Raw genomic sequence first — 17,422 nt, 5'->3', positions numbered from 1 at the left:
AGTTGTCCACCAAATTCATTCATTCATTCATTCAGCTATTGAAATTACCTTAACCAAAAAAAAAAAAAAAATAAATAAAAAAATAACATCAAATACAGAATGAATGACTCATTTCAATTCATCATTTTTTTTGTTTCGGATAGCGTGTTATTTTTTTCGCTATTCATCCACATTCAATATATATTCAAATTATCATTTTCTTTGATCGTTTGATATTTTTCATTTTTTTTTTTTGATATTCAAAGACAAAAAGTTTCGATTAAATTGGAAATTGTCTGTCCAAAATTTTTTACAATATCGTTATTTGCCAATCACAAAATAGAAAGAATTTTTTCTTTTGATCTGAAAATAATAGCCATAGAAAAAAAATGGACAGAAATTTCTTTTTCTGTTGTCTTTTTTTTTTGATCAAAAAAAATTTGATGCTTACTTACATAACGAATGATTTACATATTCGATTGAATGGTGAAATTTTCATGTATCTTGTTACGCACAAACACAATAAAAGAAAAAGTAAACGAAAATCGAATTGTAAAATTGAATTAAATTTAAGTTCTATTGACATACACCCACACACACACACACACACACATCTGATTGTTTAGCATTGTACTTTGTTCTGATAAAATCTTTTTTACAAATAATCAAAAGACCGGTGAAAGAATAGAAATCGACGACATCAAATAGATCAAATACAGAATATATATTCTCCGTATGTATTGTATTGTGTTTTTCTTGTTGTTGAAAGAGATCAAGCCCCTAGGAATATCGCATATTCAGTTTTTTTGTTTTGATTTCGAAAATCACAGTCGAAAAAAAAGTTTTCATGTTTGACCATTCTATGTTTGTTTTCTTTTTTTTTTGAATTCTCCCGTATTGTATTGTATTCTTTCATTATTATTATTTCTAAACTAGCATCATCATATTCATACACGGAAGCAAAACAAACGCCAGAAAAAAATAAGTAAAGAAAGCCGAATGAATGAAGAATGAATATGACAATAAGTCGTTTCGGTTCGTTTGATTTGTCGTTTTTTTTTTTTTTTGGTTCACATTTTCATTTGTTGTTGTTCATTTAGGTTTTTTTTTATTCATTCAGTTCCTGGTTATTATATAAACCAGAAGAAAGAACCTTATTTCATTTTTTTTTGTTTGCTTATTTGTTTTGGCCATACAGATAAAAAAAATAAACAAAACAAAACAGAATGTCAGTAGATTATCGTTTCACATCATGCAAAGCAACAAAAACAAAAAGAAAATCCTATTTTCCGAAATTTTCTATGTAAATATTATATTCATTCAAAAAAAAAAAAAATGAAAAAAGAAAAGAAAAGAAAATGGAATTATATCTTTGGACACATGTCAGGTTTTTGTTTTCACCACTAACCAGAATTCATATTCATGCAAAAAATATCATCTTTTACCCTCCCCCTTGCAAACATCCACAATAAACACAATAGTATAAATCAGAATCGAAAAGTTTTCTTTTGTTTTGTTTTTTGGATTGAGAAATTCTCATTATTGAAAATGAAAAAACAAATAATATTCTGTTGCGTCTGCTTATTTGATTTATTTCCTTTTGAAAATTCTTTTTTGGTTTTGGTTCATTTGGTAAAGCAATGAATTGAAAATAAAAAACTTTAAATTATATAATTTGATATTAATACAACCACACACACTCATTTGGATCACATACAACAAAAAAAAATCTGATTCCCTTAGGCTGAGTGTGGAAACAAAAAGTTTTTGTTTTTGTTTTATAATTCATTTTATAATTTACAATGATGATTGATCTTTGGTCTCTTTTGTTTTTTCTCTATTTCATTCATTATTGATTACATTTGCTGATGAGGATTTTTTTCCCCAAAAAAAGGATTTTCATTTGTGTTTTTTTTTTTGTTGTATTGTTGTTGTTTTCAACCATTCAATAGAAAAGAGCTAAAAGGAAAAACAAAGCCCATAGAATTCAAACGTTTTCATTATCATGTTTTTTTTTCATTTGTTTACCAAATCATTTGTGTGTTTGTAATTGTGCATGTTTGCATGTTTTATTTATTTGGTCCCTCTCTCTTGTCTCTTTCCTCTCATTTATTTTTCACCAATTGGTTTTAAATCATCATTTTTCACATGGATAAACATTTTTAATTGGAATGAAACAAGATTAAAATCAAACAAATGCAAACAAACAAATGCAAAGAAGAAGAAACGAAAAAAAAAACATTTCAATCCAAAACTTGAATTAAAATCGATTCTGTTCTGTTTGTTATTTTTTTTCTGATTTCGATCGTTTCATGTTTTTTTTCAAGCATTTTTCCTTCTTATATCTAAAATCTTTTCCTCCCAAAAAAAAAAATGTTCATAAAATATGTTCATTCTTGACATTCATCATTTCCAAGGAAATTGAAAGCAAAATGATTCATTAGAACCAAAAAAAAAAAATCAGTAGCATTTTTATGCAAAAATAAGATTTTTTTTGTTTTTGTTTCTGATATTTTATCGATGGTAAAAAATGTTATGAATAATTACTTATTACTCTTTTTCAATCTATTCCTTTCAGAAAAAAAATAAAACATTTTCATTTCTTTTGATTTTTTTCATAATGATTATTATGAAAACAAAAAGTACGTTGAAACACTCAAACATACAACCATTAATATCTATAATGATGGTGATGATTTTACATTTTTTTTCTCTATCTCCCTCCATCCATTTATGCTTTTTGGCTACAAAATATCATGTTTTTTGCTTTCCCAAGCAGAAATTTTTTAAAAAATTGCGTGCTATTTTCTGCTTAAGCAAGAAAAAAGCACGCAATAAGAAAAAAATAGGCACAAAATGGTCAAAATGGCTTTTGCGGTTGAAAAATTGCTAAATATTTTCTAAAAATTGCTATTTTCAATCGTCAAGTTAAAATTTTTCTGAGTCATAATTTGTCATCGTTTATATTTGTTCGATTTTCGAAAAAACTTAAAGTTTTTGCTTAACATATATTGAAACTCATTCATTTGTTATGGGCTCAGTTCCACGTGTTGTTCTTTGTTCAACATTATTACAATGTCCAATTTATATCAGGACATGGGGATTTTGCCAAATATCCTAATCGTATTGGAATCAAGATTTCACCGAACAGTGAATGTGGAGACAAACAAACATCCACCCATTCGAATTTCCGTATTGTTCAATGTGTAAATTTATATTATAAAAATACAATTTTTAATTATTTAACTTTATTCATTCCAGTTTCATTGAAAGATAACGCTCATTGCTAAATAATAATAAAAATTTTTTGTAGCTCCCAAGTTTTTGCAAGAAACATCATCAAACAATAGATTTCGATGAGTTTTGAAAATCCCAAAGATATTATTGAAGAACTCGAAATGCCTAGGTTAAGATTCCAATCTGCTTGAGAGTTGCTGAAAGATTTGGAGACAATCAAATTTAAAGGTTCAATCCCTGGTTTGTTTTCTCGCCTTTATCAATTATATGCTGAGTTTACTTCCCGAAAATATCAAAAAAAAAGATGAAAACTTGTGGATTCAGCCAGAACTGAAGAAGATGCAGTCCCTTCTCAAGAAAAAGATATATTGGCAAAGAACACAGTATGCTGGGTAACCAATAATTATAATCATTCTTTTTTGGTAAAACTGTGCTGTTTACAATCAATTAATATTTGTTTAACATTTGCTCCCGGCAATCGGGAAAGCAACAAAAATCAATCATTCATGAATTAATTTTTTAAATAAAAATCTCAAATCTTTATGTATCTAAGAATTATATATGATTCCAATGTAATATGGATTTACGGAAGATAAAAATGTTTTCGGAAATTCTTTTCATTTCTATGGAAAAGTTTCCTGGCAAAAGTGCGGCGCGAATATACGGAATATGAGAATATTTTGGGGAATTTATTGGGAAAGTTCCCTGACAAAAGTTCCGATTTTACATGCTAAAAACGCACTATTTTTTTTGCCTTTGGTGACTAAAAACTGTCTATTTTACTGCTAAAATATATCGATTTTAGCACATTTTGAGCTTGCAAAAAGTTAGTGTTTTAGCACGAAAATAGGCAGTATTTAGCATGAAAATTTCTGCTTGGGAAAACAATCGTCGTGAACATCGATCGACGAATATATTGATGTCGTTCGTCCATCTATTTTCCCATTAATTTCTGCAGTTGTGTGTGTGTTTAGATGTTTGCTTTTCTCTTATTGCTTTTAGCCGTTTCAGATTTCATTTTGGGTGATTTTGTTTTGTTTCAATTGATGGCCAAAACTAACAAAAAAAACAAAACTATGCAATCAAAAACCATTTGATTTGATTGTTTTCAATTTGTCTCAATCGTTTCATTCTATCATTCATTCTTTTCCATATATATCGATATTATTTTTTCGGTAACGTTTCTTCGCAATAAATAATTGATGAATTTGTTTTTTCGTTTTGTTTTTGTTCTGCAAAAAAGCATTTTTCCTTCTGTTTTTTTCGGGATCTTTGTTGGTTTTTGTTTCCAACCATTTTATGTGTTTGCAGTTAGAAAAACAAAAAAAAAAATGAATGAATTCACATCGTTAAGTTATTTATTACCCGTTCATCATATCATATTTTACTTTGCATCATTCATTCAATACACCAAACAACCATTATTTTGGTTATAGTGGTGTTGGTGGTGGTGGTTTTGGATCAAAACAATTAAAATCATTCGGAGGAAAAAACAAAACAAAACAAACAAACCAAAGAATCTTTTTGAATTGTTAAAAGAAAATTGTTGTTGTTTTCTTATGTTTACTCATTATTCACATCATTGTGTTTGCTGGATGAAAATGATTAATGAATTTTACTGAATTTTCTTTTAGCTTTTTCTCATTCTCATCTTTGATGATGGTTACTGTCAGGGCCGGATTTTGGGGTGTGCGAGATGTGCGACCGCACAGGGCCCCGCGCTTCGAAAGGCCCCGCGCTTCGAAAATTTTTTTTTTGCAAAAAAAAGTGGAATTTAAACAATAACAACGAATTGATTCAAAAAAATTCCATAAACTTGATTAGCAAAACGCCTATAAAATCATCAAAAGCGAAGCCCAAAAAATTCAACCAGTTAAAAGCGAGGCCCAAAAAAATTCTTCATTTCAGAATTGAAATTTGGATTTGCTAAATGAAGATATTTTCCATTTCAGATTTGAAATTTGGCATTGTTAAATGAAGATTCTCTTCATGTTACATTTCAAATTTGAATTTTTTTAGGCCCCTCATCATTACTTAAAAAAAGGCCTCGCATGTAAAATTTGCACAGGGCCCCGCGTTTCCTCGGACCGGCCCTGGTTACTGTATTCAAGGGCTTCATTTTTTTCCCACCCCCATCCATAATAACATTTGTCTTTTACAATTTTTCGATTTAAATAATTTACAAATGTAAATTTAAAATTGATTTCATTTTTCACATGTTATCGTTTTGTTAAAGCGATCGATTCTGTTCTCTTTTATGCCGAAACAAAAAAAAAATTCATTTTTTTTTTCTTGTTGCTACGCTGACTTTCTCATTATATTCCAGTTTTTTTCATTCATTTTCACTTTCACATAACATCATGATCTTTGCTGTTGAACAATTTTTTTTCTTTGCAAAGCCAAGTTCTCAACTTTTTTCTTTTTCAAATTTAATCGGATTAAATTTTTTTTTTATAATTTGAACCTATGTTGCAGATGGAAAAAAATATAGTCATCATCATTGATCAAATGAAGAAAAAAATTGCAACAACCATAATTATCAACATGGAATCATAGATTAATTATTAAGTTTTGCAAGAATTTTTTTTTCATTCAATCAGTTCATTGATTTTTCCCCACTTTTTTTTTTAGTTTCATTGTTTCAAATTGAATTCTTCAACATCTTCATACACACTATAACAAAACTGAACATAGTGAATATAATCTTGAAGATTTATTATTTTTTTTTTTTATTTGCATGAAAAAGACAGAATATGAATTTCTAATTATATATCTTGCCAATAATTTTTTTTTTATTATTCACGATTCTGAACACAATGGAAAATTGATTTGTTAGAAAATTTTTTTTTACTTAAAATTCAAAACCATTCGTCGGAAATAGTAGCAGTAGTAGTGTATGTTTGAATAGACAATTTTTTACGAAAAGAATAACCAAAAAAAAAAAAAAAAACTGTGAAATGAAATTAATTTTGCCATGATGAAGGACGACAAAGATGATGATGATTATCATATAGTAAAATCATCAAAAAACAAGAAAATTTTTCGATTCCATGACAATTTTCTTGAATTGAATTCCAAACGCCGAATTTTCTCTCTTTTTCGTCTTTTGCAAAATCACGTATTCATTATTCATTGATTGAATATGATGAATTTCCGGGAATATGAAAGAACAAAAGTGAAAAGAAACTTTCATTTTTTATAACGTGTTTCAAATGACGATAATGATGATGCATAGAACCGGACGGAAATTCAATTAAAATATCCATTAAAACAAAATTCTGTTTTTTTTCCCACTGTTTTATTCAATCGGATAAAAACCACTGTACCTGATGTTTGATGTTTGATAATGCATCATACATACCTGGCAATTTATCCATCTTTTTTTTTCTTTTATCAATCCATCGACTATATAGAAAAGAAATATTTTATAATGGTGTTTTCTTTTGAATTCAAACAGATTCCAACAAAAAAAATTCCAAAGAAATAAATTTATCATTCCCAAATATCAAAAAGGTCCAGGTCAATCCAAAACAAACAAACAATAAATCATAGTTGTTTTTTGTTGAATCTCATCTTACTATGAATATAATGTATCTTTCTATAGAGCGAGAGAAAGAGAATTATTCATTTATATTTTTCTTCGTAAAGATCAAATATCGCAATGTTTTTTTTGTTTGTTTGTTTGTTATTCATTCAAAAATCTTTTCATAAACAATGTTAATGTTATTTTTGTTATATGGTCATCTGTGTTTGAGAGTGTAGTTTTTTTTGTTTGTTTGTATCTATAGATTCATTGAATATTAGAAAAAAAACTTTGTCGTATTTTCACTTTTCTTTTCAAATTCGTAAATCAATACAATATGAATGAAATTTCAGATACAGAATCATTACATGAAAATGATTTATTATTATCGAATGGTGATGATGATGATGATTCAACGAAAAAATTCAATAATGGTATTAATGTACATAATTTAGGTAAAGATTTTTTCATGCTACTTTTATTGTCAACTTTTCATGGGGGACGTGATTCATTAACATCAACAACTAAATATAATTGGCAACATCATTATTCTAATCAACAAAATTATCAAAAACCTTTTGAATCGAAATTTCAATCAGATTATGATCTAGAACGATTGATATTGTTCAATGATGGCGATGATTATGATGATCAACATCAAAATAATGTTGAAATTGATTATTCCTGGAATCATATGGTAGCCAATCATGGTCATCACCATTGTCAACATCATCATAATCAACGAAAACAACAGCAAAAATCATCAAAATTAATGACCATTTTGAAGCAAATTTTTAAATATATTTCATTGATAATAATTTTTACAATGATTATTTATTTGTTTTATTATTTACTATCTACTTAATGTAAACATTGTTTATCTATTTTTTTTCAAATGTGGTTTACATATATTTTCTTTCGGATTTGTAATACCTATGCATATTTATTTAATTTATTTTGGATATGATCATTTAGTTCATAATTTTTATTAAAAATAAAACATTAAACTATTCCATATATGGAAATGATATGAAGTTTTAAATTTTGATTTTGAAATGTGGATTTTATTTAATTTTTGGGTTTTGTTTGATTGTTTGTTTGTTGTTTACAGAATCAAATACATTGAATCATCATCATCAATATCAAAAAAGTACTGGAAATCAGAATGGTAAAAATCAACAACAGCAACAACAACGCTATCCAGTGATTGTATTCATTTCGGGTGAATCATATCAAACCGGTACCGGTAATTCATTTGATGCATCAATTTGGTCAAGCTATGGAAATGTTATTGTTGTTACATTAAATTATCGTCTTGGTGTACTTGGTTAGTTTTACAAAAAAAAAAAAAAAAATAGAATACAATCGATTTGTTTTTTTTAATAATGATTTTTATTTTCTATTTTGAATTATCAGGATTCTTACCAGCTTTAGTTGATGGTACAATTCGTGGAAATTATGGTTTAATGGATCAAGTAGCTGCATTACATTGGATACAGGAAAATATTGCTGAATTTGGTGGTGAACCAACAAATGTTACCCTAATAGGACATGGTTTTGGTGCCTCTTGTGTACATCTATTAATGTTATCACCAATGGCTAAAGGTAAACTTTGTGTTTGGAATATTCATTTCATTCAAACCGAAATCATTTTCTCTTCATTCAAAACCTAGTTACACCTATCTTTATGATTATATTTTATATTGAAAAAAAAGAATATCATTTTGTTTTGTTTTGTTCAACATTTGCATTTGATGATTATCCTTGATTCATTTTATTCATTCTCCGGTTACCAATTCACATAAATTATAACACTTTTTTTCATATCATATATGTAAATGGTCAAGTTATCATTCGTAACAATTTTCGATTAAAATGATAAGAATGATAATGAATGAATGAAATGTATTGAAACAAGGGAAACTTCTTTTTTCTCCATTATGAAAATTGCCATTCCGTATGTTTTTTTCTTTTTTGCTTTCGAAATCGTAATCAATGTTTGTTACCTTCTCAATAAAAATTCATCATTGCATAATCTCATTCTATTCCATTTGATTCAATGAATTTTGATCGATAATAAAAAATTAATGAAGATTATATTGAATCTTTGAAAAATAAATAAATAATGTTTTCCATTTGTTTGAATACAAATAATTAGTTAGTCATTCTGGTTTATTTTTCACCAAAAATTTCATTATAAATAGAATGGATGTATTCATGTCGTTCTCGATAAACAATGATAATGATTACGATGAAACAAACAAAACAAAACAAAAGGTTCAATTTGAAAAACAAATCAAAAAAAAAAAAATGTTTGATACATTATTCTGGGTTGATTTAGCAAATTAACACTGTTGAAAAAAAAACTGAAGAACGATAGATTAATCTACAAAAAATAAATTCTTTTTGTGGAAAACCTCAGAAGATTGATATAGACACTGCATTCATTCATTATTATACAATACTCAATCAATTTTCGACACTTGAACAAAAAAAAACAGCTTACTCTCACACACACACACACTTAATTTATGGCTTGTGTATTTATTTATTGTTTGATTTGATTTTAAATTAGTTTCCTACATTATTCTTTAAGAATTATGATTGTAATTCACGTTAAAAACCATCATACACGAACGAACGAAACGAAAATTCTCAATAAACTCAATTATTGAGATTTTTTCTTTTCTTTCAGTTCATCAATCGCTCATTTCTAGGTTTTTTTCTACTTTATTCTTGTCTAATTTTTTTTTTTGAAACATCCAACAATATTTCGTTCATCATTAACGAAAAAAAGTGTTGAATTTTTTTTTATTATAATCGTTATTTTTTTCTCACTTGAAACTATGTTTATATCTGAAACAAAAAAGGAAGAAATTAATGTTGATTTGGTCGATAAACAACGATAAACAATTTTCGAAAAAAAATAATGTTAATCATCATGTCCAAACATGTGACATTAATTATTCACTATTTTTTTTCTCTAAAAAAATTCCTATGAATGATGTATATATGTCATATGAGATAGAATTGAATATTTCGACGTGAATGCATTTGTATTCTTTTCCTTGTTATTCATTCATTCATTCATTCAAAAAATAAATCGATCCATTCTTCATTCATTCATTCATTTGTTTGTTTGTTATTTTGACAATTATCTTCTACAAACATTTGATTATAATCATCATCATTTGTTTGTTGTCCAGTTTCGATTAAATCAATGTAGAAAAAAAAATCTATTTTCTGTCCATTTTTTCTTTTCATCCGAAAATGCAAAATGATGAAAATCTTCTTGGCTTGTTTCTACACACACACACACACGTCATTGATGTTATTATTTTTTTTCATTTCATTTTCAGTTGTTATTCACAAAAAAAGCCTATAATCATCATCATCATCATCATCACAAGAATATCATTAATCTATCCAGAATATCCAGTAATATGTCTGTGTGTTTAAATGATGATGATGATGATGATGAATAATGAAAATTGTTTTCATAAGTTTATTCAAGAGCCAGAATAAAAAAATTCTTGTTGATCGTTTTGTTTCATATGTTTTCGTTGTTGTTGTTGTTGAATTGTATAATGATGGTAACAACCCTTATCACATAAATATTCATAATGTTTTCATATGTAGTAGTAGTTCGATTAAATGTTCAACTTGACAACCATATTATATTACGGAACATATAAACGCACAGACAGACAAACCATTTATGTCATCCATATTGTGTCTCGACTGACTTTTTTTTGGGATTGTTTCTAGAAACACAAACACAAACACACACACCTTAGTTAATAACTTTTTAAATCAGTTGTTGTTGTTAATGATTAACATGTGTTTTTTACCTGCTTCCTATTTTTTCCTTCATTCGGTTTGCAATTGAATCCAAAAAATGATTGCAAAAAATGCTAAATATTTTATGAAATTCATTTTTATTCATGAAACATGATATATATTGATTGAAATTTTCAAAAAAAAAAAAAAAAAAATGTTTTTCCTATTTCACATGCAATGAATAAATATTACTTTATATTTATAATTTTATTTTTTTCAAATTTAAATTCAATTTTCAAACCAAAATAAAATATTTCAAATTTCATTTTTGACTTGGTTTCCATTTTCATCCATTTTTTTTTTATTGTCACATTTTTTTCTGTTTAGGTCTATTCAATCGAGTTGCTTTATTAAGTGGATCGGCATTAGCACCATCTGCAATTGCTCGTGAATCCGAAAACAATGCACGATTATTGGCCAAACAATTGAATTGTCCAGTCTATGTAAGTGTTTATTTTAATATCTCTATTTCTTTTTTTTTCTTCCCTCCTTCCATAACATTCCCCCGCATCCATTCACATTTATCGCTCTTTACGATTAAATGTTGTTATCGTACACGTCTTTTTTATTATTATTATTTTCTTCTGGTTTCTGGTCACATCGCAAACAAAACGAAAAAACGAAAAATTGTAAAACTAATGTCTCACTATTTTTTGTTCGATCTGGTCAGCTGTCGATCGTTCAAGATTCCAAGTAATGAATCGATCTTTTCTTATTCTGTATATGTGTGTGTGTGTGTGTGTGTATTTGTTGTTGTTGAATTCACTAACCAACAACAACAACAACAACAAAAAAAAAGAATCAAAAAAATCGAAAAAAAACGACACACACACACATTTCGATAAGATGGCAATCATTTCATTTCTATTTTGTGTATAAAAAGAATTTTTTTTTTTTTTGTGGATCGAATGAGTAACGGTCTGACACCCAATTTATTTCCACTTATTCATTAATGTCTCCATTTTGTTGTTTCTAATTTCTTTTTCGTTTTTTTTCATTTTCTGCTTTATTTGCTTTTATTTTTGTTGTTATTTTTTTTTGAATGAATCAATAATTGTTAAAGGATAATACTCAATCGGTCGATTGTTTGAAAAGGAAATCATTCGATGAGATTCTTAAAGCAATGGATCACATTCACATATCACGTTATCTTTCACCATTTGGTCCAATAATCGATGGTATTGTTGTTGTTGAAGAACCACGTATAATGATGGAATCTATGGTTTATGGACCATTATCATCATCATCATCATCATCGAAAATTGCCTCATCATCATCATCATCAAATTATGTTTTTCTCAAGAATAGTGCCTCATCTTCATCAATTTCATCGGATTTATTTGCTGCCAATCATTATCATGGTGATATATTATTTGGTGTTACAAGAGTACAATGTCCATTAGATGTGTTTACTGGTTATGAAGAACGTTATGGAATTAATGTTGAACGTCGAAATCAGATTCTAAGAACTTTAATACGTAATCTTTTTGATTTTCATCAGCAGGTAATTTTCTTTGGGTAAATTTGAATTCATTAATCATTTTTTTTGTTGGATATTAAATAGACTATTTTCTGGACATTGATTAATGAATACACTGATTGGAGTCGACCAAGTGAACATCCTATTAATCTATTGGATTCTACTATTGATATATTGGGCCATTCATTGGTTCTTGCTCCATTAATTGAAACCGTTGAGCTTTATGCCAAATCAATGCCTGATCGTTTTCCATATAATACAAAAAACAACAAAGATGCTACATTCGATTTTGCATATCATTCACATGACCATCATCAACAACAGGATTCAAAATCCGGAAAGATTTTTTTCTATGTTTTTCAAAATAATCCAAAATCAATATCATTCGAATCTTTATCATCAACTTCATCATCATTTTTAGGATCTATTGATGGTATATCAATGATGACAAGCGGTCAATTACAATCAATTGATCAACGACTTGGATCAATGCTTAATGATGAATTGGATTATATGTTTGGTGCACCAATTGCTCAACACGTAACTGGTCATTCGATCGGACATTTTCAAAATAATTGGAACGTATCCGATATAAATGGCCGTCGACAAGATCTATTCGATAATAATATAATGGCTAATAATAATGATAATTTGTTATCAACAACGACAGCTGTTATAGCCGAACAAATTCATCTTAGCCAAATGATGATAACATATTTCAGTAATTTTGCTAAATATGGGTAAGTGTGAATAATACTAATAATACTAATGATGATGATGAAAATACAGTCATCTCTCAACTACTCACTAAATGAATTTTTTTAATCTATGGATTTTGTTTTGGCTTGGAATATGCAAATTTTCTCATGTCAATATAATAAATATGATAATCAAACCACTAGCTTTTGCAAATAAATTATTCATTCTTGAAAACCTTTTGATTATCATTTACTCAAAGGTGGACAAAGCTAATAAGTATTTCACAACATTAAATCATTGAATAGACTAATACTTCTGTATTCTTGATTGAAGAAAAGAATATTTTTCACAAATCGATCATTGATTGATTGATTTTTGAAATTCTGGTTAGACTTTATTTTCGAACCAAAAAAAAATGAAACTGTTTTTGACATAAACTTTATCAGATTTTTTTATATTGTTAAATAAAGTTTTTCGTTGATAACAATGTGGTAACAGCCGCAACAATTATAAACTGAATCTAATTTTTGTGGTCAATTTCGTAACCGCACTTACGCACACCCCGAAAAGAAAAACAATCATCATCAATCATTCAGCTATAGTAGATTAATTTTTTCAAGTTTTTTTGTAAGGCCAAACTTAATCTAAACATCATTGTAATCAGTTCAATGTTGACAAATACAAAGTTTTTAATCAAAATTATCATTATTCATAATAATAATAATAATGATACATATTAACTGAATTGTTGTTTTTTCAGTTTAATTAAACAAAAACAAAAATTTCTGATCACGAAAAAACATATGATCCATTTTATCTCTGGATATTTTTCTTTTTCGTTTGATCGGCGAAAGGCTTGGTTATTTAATAATAAACACATAACTTATGATGAACCAAAAATTTTCTTATAGATCTTCTTTCTTCTCGTTGTTGTTGTTGCTGTCTTATCATTGAATTTATTATTTATTATTATTTTTTCTTTTGTTCGTTCGTTTGTTCATAGGAATCCAAACCATCCTGATGATTCTGATATTAATAATAATAATAATAATAATATTAACACTAACAACAACAACAACAATGGAAATTATTATGGTAAAAAAAATCAACCACATTCTCACCAGCTTCATAATCATCATCATAGCACTAATAATAATTTGGAAGATTCTTCACCATCATTATCATCATCATCGTCTTCGTCGATAAGAAATGAAAATAATAATAATAATAATAATAAATTCCGGACATCATCAACCATACAACCATATCTTCTTAATTGGCCTCAATATACCGTTGGTCAACAACGTTTTTTACTTTTAGGTTAGTTTATAAGTAAACAATGGAAAACAATTTTCACAATATATAATGATATTTATATTCTTTTGGAAATTTTTACCGAAAAAAAATATAGAGATATTAAATAATAATCATAATTATGTAATACTATAAACATGTATAGAATGAATGAATTTCTATTGTGCTTCATTTATGATATCACTGATTTTCCTATTTTCCTATTTTCTTTCTTCTTTTTTTTTGAATGATAAAAATTTTCATCATTATTTAGGATCCAAACCACGTTTACGTGATCATTATCAATCGCATCGTTTAAGCTATTGGCTTAATTTGATACCACATCTATTACAAGATCAATATCGTCATTTACTTAATCGAAAACAATATACGGGAATCACCACCACCACTAACAACAACAATAACAATAACAATCATCATATGCATGTTCATCATTCTGATCAAGATATTAGTATAATTCCCGATTCATTAGATTTAGATATGGATTCAGAATTTGGTTCACAGGATAATATTGGACTACGTTATATTCGTCATCATTTATTGGATAATTTTGATGATCCAAATTCCTATGATGGTCATGTTCGTCAATTAACATTAGAGCATAATATTCATGGTAAAAATGGTCAACAATTAAATTCTGTTGGTGGAACTGGTGTTCAATCTACAATGAAAAAATTTCCCGGTAATTGGCTTCGTAGTTCACCAGGATCATTATTTCGTATGAATGCCGACCAGTCTTCCAATGATAGTGATTTTGCATTTGTTGATGGACAATTTCAAATGAAAAGTGCTTCTGGACAGCAACATACAGCTTTTAAGGATAATTTACAGCAACCAGATATTGATGATAATACGACTACAACAAGTAAACGTCATAGTAGTGGTGGTGATTCAGGAACTGATAATAGTCATAATCTTCTTCAAGCAACAATTGCTGTTGGTTGTTCATTGTTAGCATTGAATTTACTTGTATTTGCTGGTGTTTACTATAATCTTCAAAGACAAAATAATTCTACTTCTGTATCATCGACACAGGATTCAATTGTAGATTCAACAAGTTGTACGAAATTTATTCCTGCTAACAAAATGGATGATTCAATCAGGAGTGGTGGTGTTGGTCATCATTCATCTCACAATCAGCCTCACCATCATCATCATCATCAACAGCAACAACAATCTACTTGTTTTTCTAATCCAATGGGAATGTTATGCGCAAATAATTCAAATTATTATGGCAATAATGTTAATACAGTTTCAGAAAATTTAATCGATTCAAATACAGGTGCACAACATATTATTCATCATGTACATTATGCTGATCAACAAATATCAACAGCCGAATCATCACTAAATAATGATATTCATTCACATCATCATCATATTACACAACAACCACAACAACAATCCTGTCCAGTAATGGAAACATCTGATATGATAAATTGTTCGCTATTAAATGATCATCATGGATCTATTTGTCAATCACCAGCATCTAATCATCAACAACAACATCATCATCTTCTTCAAACGCAGCCAGAACATGCTCAATATTTTCCATTACATAGTTTTTCATCATCTAGCGGTGGTGGTGGTATAGGAAGTGGAACAGCAAGTAATCCAAGTAATACAACCGATACAACAGATACCGATCCATCTTTATTACAACAATCAATATCATCATCATCAAAACAGAATTCTTCCATAAATCGTACGATTCGTTTTAATCTTTCACCACCAATATCTTATAATCTTGATGATGATGATGATGATAATGTTGGTGATCATGATCATCAACAATTATCTTCAACAACTTTATTAGTGCCTTCAACAACAACAACATCATCATCAACAGCAAATGATTGTATTAATATGAATGATAATAATGATTTAATTATTTTACAATCAAATAATTATTCAATCGATCAACAACAACAATCATCATCATCATTAAATAGTCAAAATTCTTCGACATTAAAACGAATGAAAATTTAAATTGTTTTCAAAATTAAATGTAATTTGTTTCTGTTTGTTTTTTTTGATTAAACTTAAATTATCTATTCTAATGATATTAAACAAGTATATTTGAATTTTTCCTTTATTTTGATTATTAAAATAAATGAATTTTATCGAAATAAGTTTGGTGTCAAAGAAAATCATTTGTTTTTTCTTTTGTTATTTTTTCCATTCGCTCAAACCAAAATAAACGAAAAATAAGTGATCGAATATTTTGCGGCAGAATAATTTGTCAAAACGCGAAAAAAGCCAAAGAAGAAAAACACATCAAACCAATCAAAAGACCATAGACCAAAACTCATCCATCATCAAAACAAACAAAGAATGCGTTTGTTGAAAAATTTTTCATTTTTTTTTGTTTTGATTCTCGTCAATCTTATTTTTCAACATCAATTCTATCTAATCTGTGTGTGTGTTATTCCAATAGTTTTTGATCTGTTATCATTCATTTTCATTTTCAAAACTGTTGTGACAAAAACTTTTATATTTTTTTTCTTTTGTATAATACGTGTAAAAACTTTATCTTATTCTGTGTTGTATGCACCACCAACAACAAGAACAATTTCTTCAACATCAACAATTGTTGTTGAAGAATAGACAAGTAAAAAAAAACTTTTTGATCAAGAAACGATTTACGCCCAATCACCATAACAATAATAATAATGTTAATCGTAGCGGCAACGGATTCTCCAAATCAACAACAAAACAAAAAAAAGTGTCATCCCATTTATCTATTTTTCATATTTTGTTCATTTCTTGTTTGTCACATAATATTACTAGTTGGTCGTTTTGTTTTGTTATGTTGAATTCGGCGAACTGTTTAATCTTCCCATTTATGATTGGATGAAAATGTTGATTTTATATATTTGGTCTACGATCAATGAATGAATCCAAAATGACCCAAACCAAATAGAAAAAAAAGGTCTTGAGAACGCCCATCCCTTTCCATTACAATCATCATTGACTTTCATTGTTTAAGAATGGGAGAAAAAAAAATCTTTTAAAACCATTTTGCCACCACTGTTTAACAAAAGAAAAAAAAAGATCAAAACGTTTTTTGTCGTTGTTGTTGGCTGACGAGAAATGGATCCAATTTGTCTTAATTTATGTCAAACATTTAAACGTCATTTTCTTTGTTCATATTGTCTTGTCGTTGTCGTTTATTATTCGGCGCTTCTTTTATTTCGATTCATTTCATCGTTAAATTCTTTTTTGCTGGGCAATAAAAACGAACAATATAAACAAATCAAGTGTTTTCTTTCTTCTTCTTCTATAGGGCTTAAAAGAGATAACCCAATTGTATATGGATAAAAATTGTGGTCACAAAAATTCTAACATGG

General features: G+C 27.9%; 2 protein-coding genes and 1 long non-coding RNA gene across 3 annotated transcripts in view; all 3 read left to right on the top strand.

The window, feature by feature from the left end:
- LOC113799389 (uncharacterized) overlaps positions 1-16,644 on the top strand; it is a 61,182-nt gene extending 44,538 nt beyond the window's left edge. The window contains exons 3-9 of the mRNA XM_075820671.1: positions 7,851-8,066; positions 8,156-8,344; positions 10,907-11,022; positions 11,643-12,083; positions 12,144-12,799; positions 13,762-14,078; positions 14,326-16,644. Coding sequence (XP_075676786.1) covers positions 7,851-8,066; positions 8,156-8,344; positions 10,907-11,022; positions 11,643-12,083; positions 12,144-12,799; positions 13,762-14,078; positions 14,326-16,061 — 3,671 coding nt within the window. The 3' untranslated portion in view covers positions 16,062-16,644. The remainder of the gene's footprint in view (positions 1-7,850; positions 8,067-8,155; positions 8,345-10,906; positions 11,023-11,642; positions 12,084-12,143; positions 12,800-13,761; positions 14,079-14,325) is intronic.
- LOC142645147 (uncharacterized) lies at positions 2,745-3,771 on the top strand. Its single transcript, XR_012846323.1, has 2 exons — positions 2,745-3,185; positions 3,241-3,771. It is a non-coding gene; the product is annotated as an uncharacterized LOC142645147 (long non-coding RNA).
- On the top strand, positions 6,945-7,773 carry LOC142645146 (uncharacterized). The gene is made up of 2 exons (XM_075820676.1): positions 6,945-7,173; positions 7,339-7,773. Exons 1-2 carry the CDS (start codon positions 7,077-7,079, stop codon positions 7,602-7,604), a joined length of 363 nt encoding a protein of 120 aa, XP_075676791.1. The 5' UTR covers positions 6,945-7,076; the 3' UTR covers positions 7,605-7,773.
- Positions 16,645-17,422: the final 778 nt, after the last annotated feature.

The sequence above is a fragment of the Dermatophagoides pteronyssinus genome, unplaced genomic scaffold (assembly GCF_027571235.1).
Source record: "Dermatophagoides pteronyssinus isolate colony J.1.1.1.1 unplaced genomic scaffold, Derpt_VIB-CSIC_2022.12 sq0007, whole genome shotgun sequence".
In the NCBI taxonomy this organism is placed as follows: Eukaryota; Metazoa; Arthropoda; class Arachnida; order Sarcoptiformes; family Pyroglyphidae; genus Dermatophagoides; species Dermatophagoides pteronyssinus.
The sequence above is the reverse complement of the archived record's forward strand: the minus strand, read 5'-3'. Positions and strand labels throughout refer to the sequence as shown.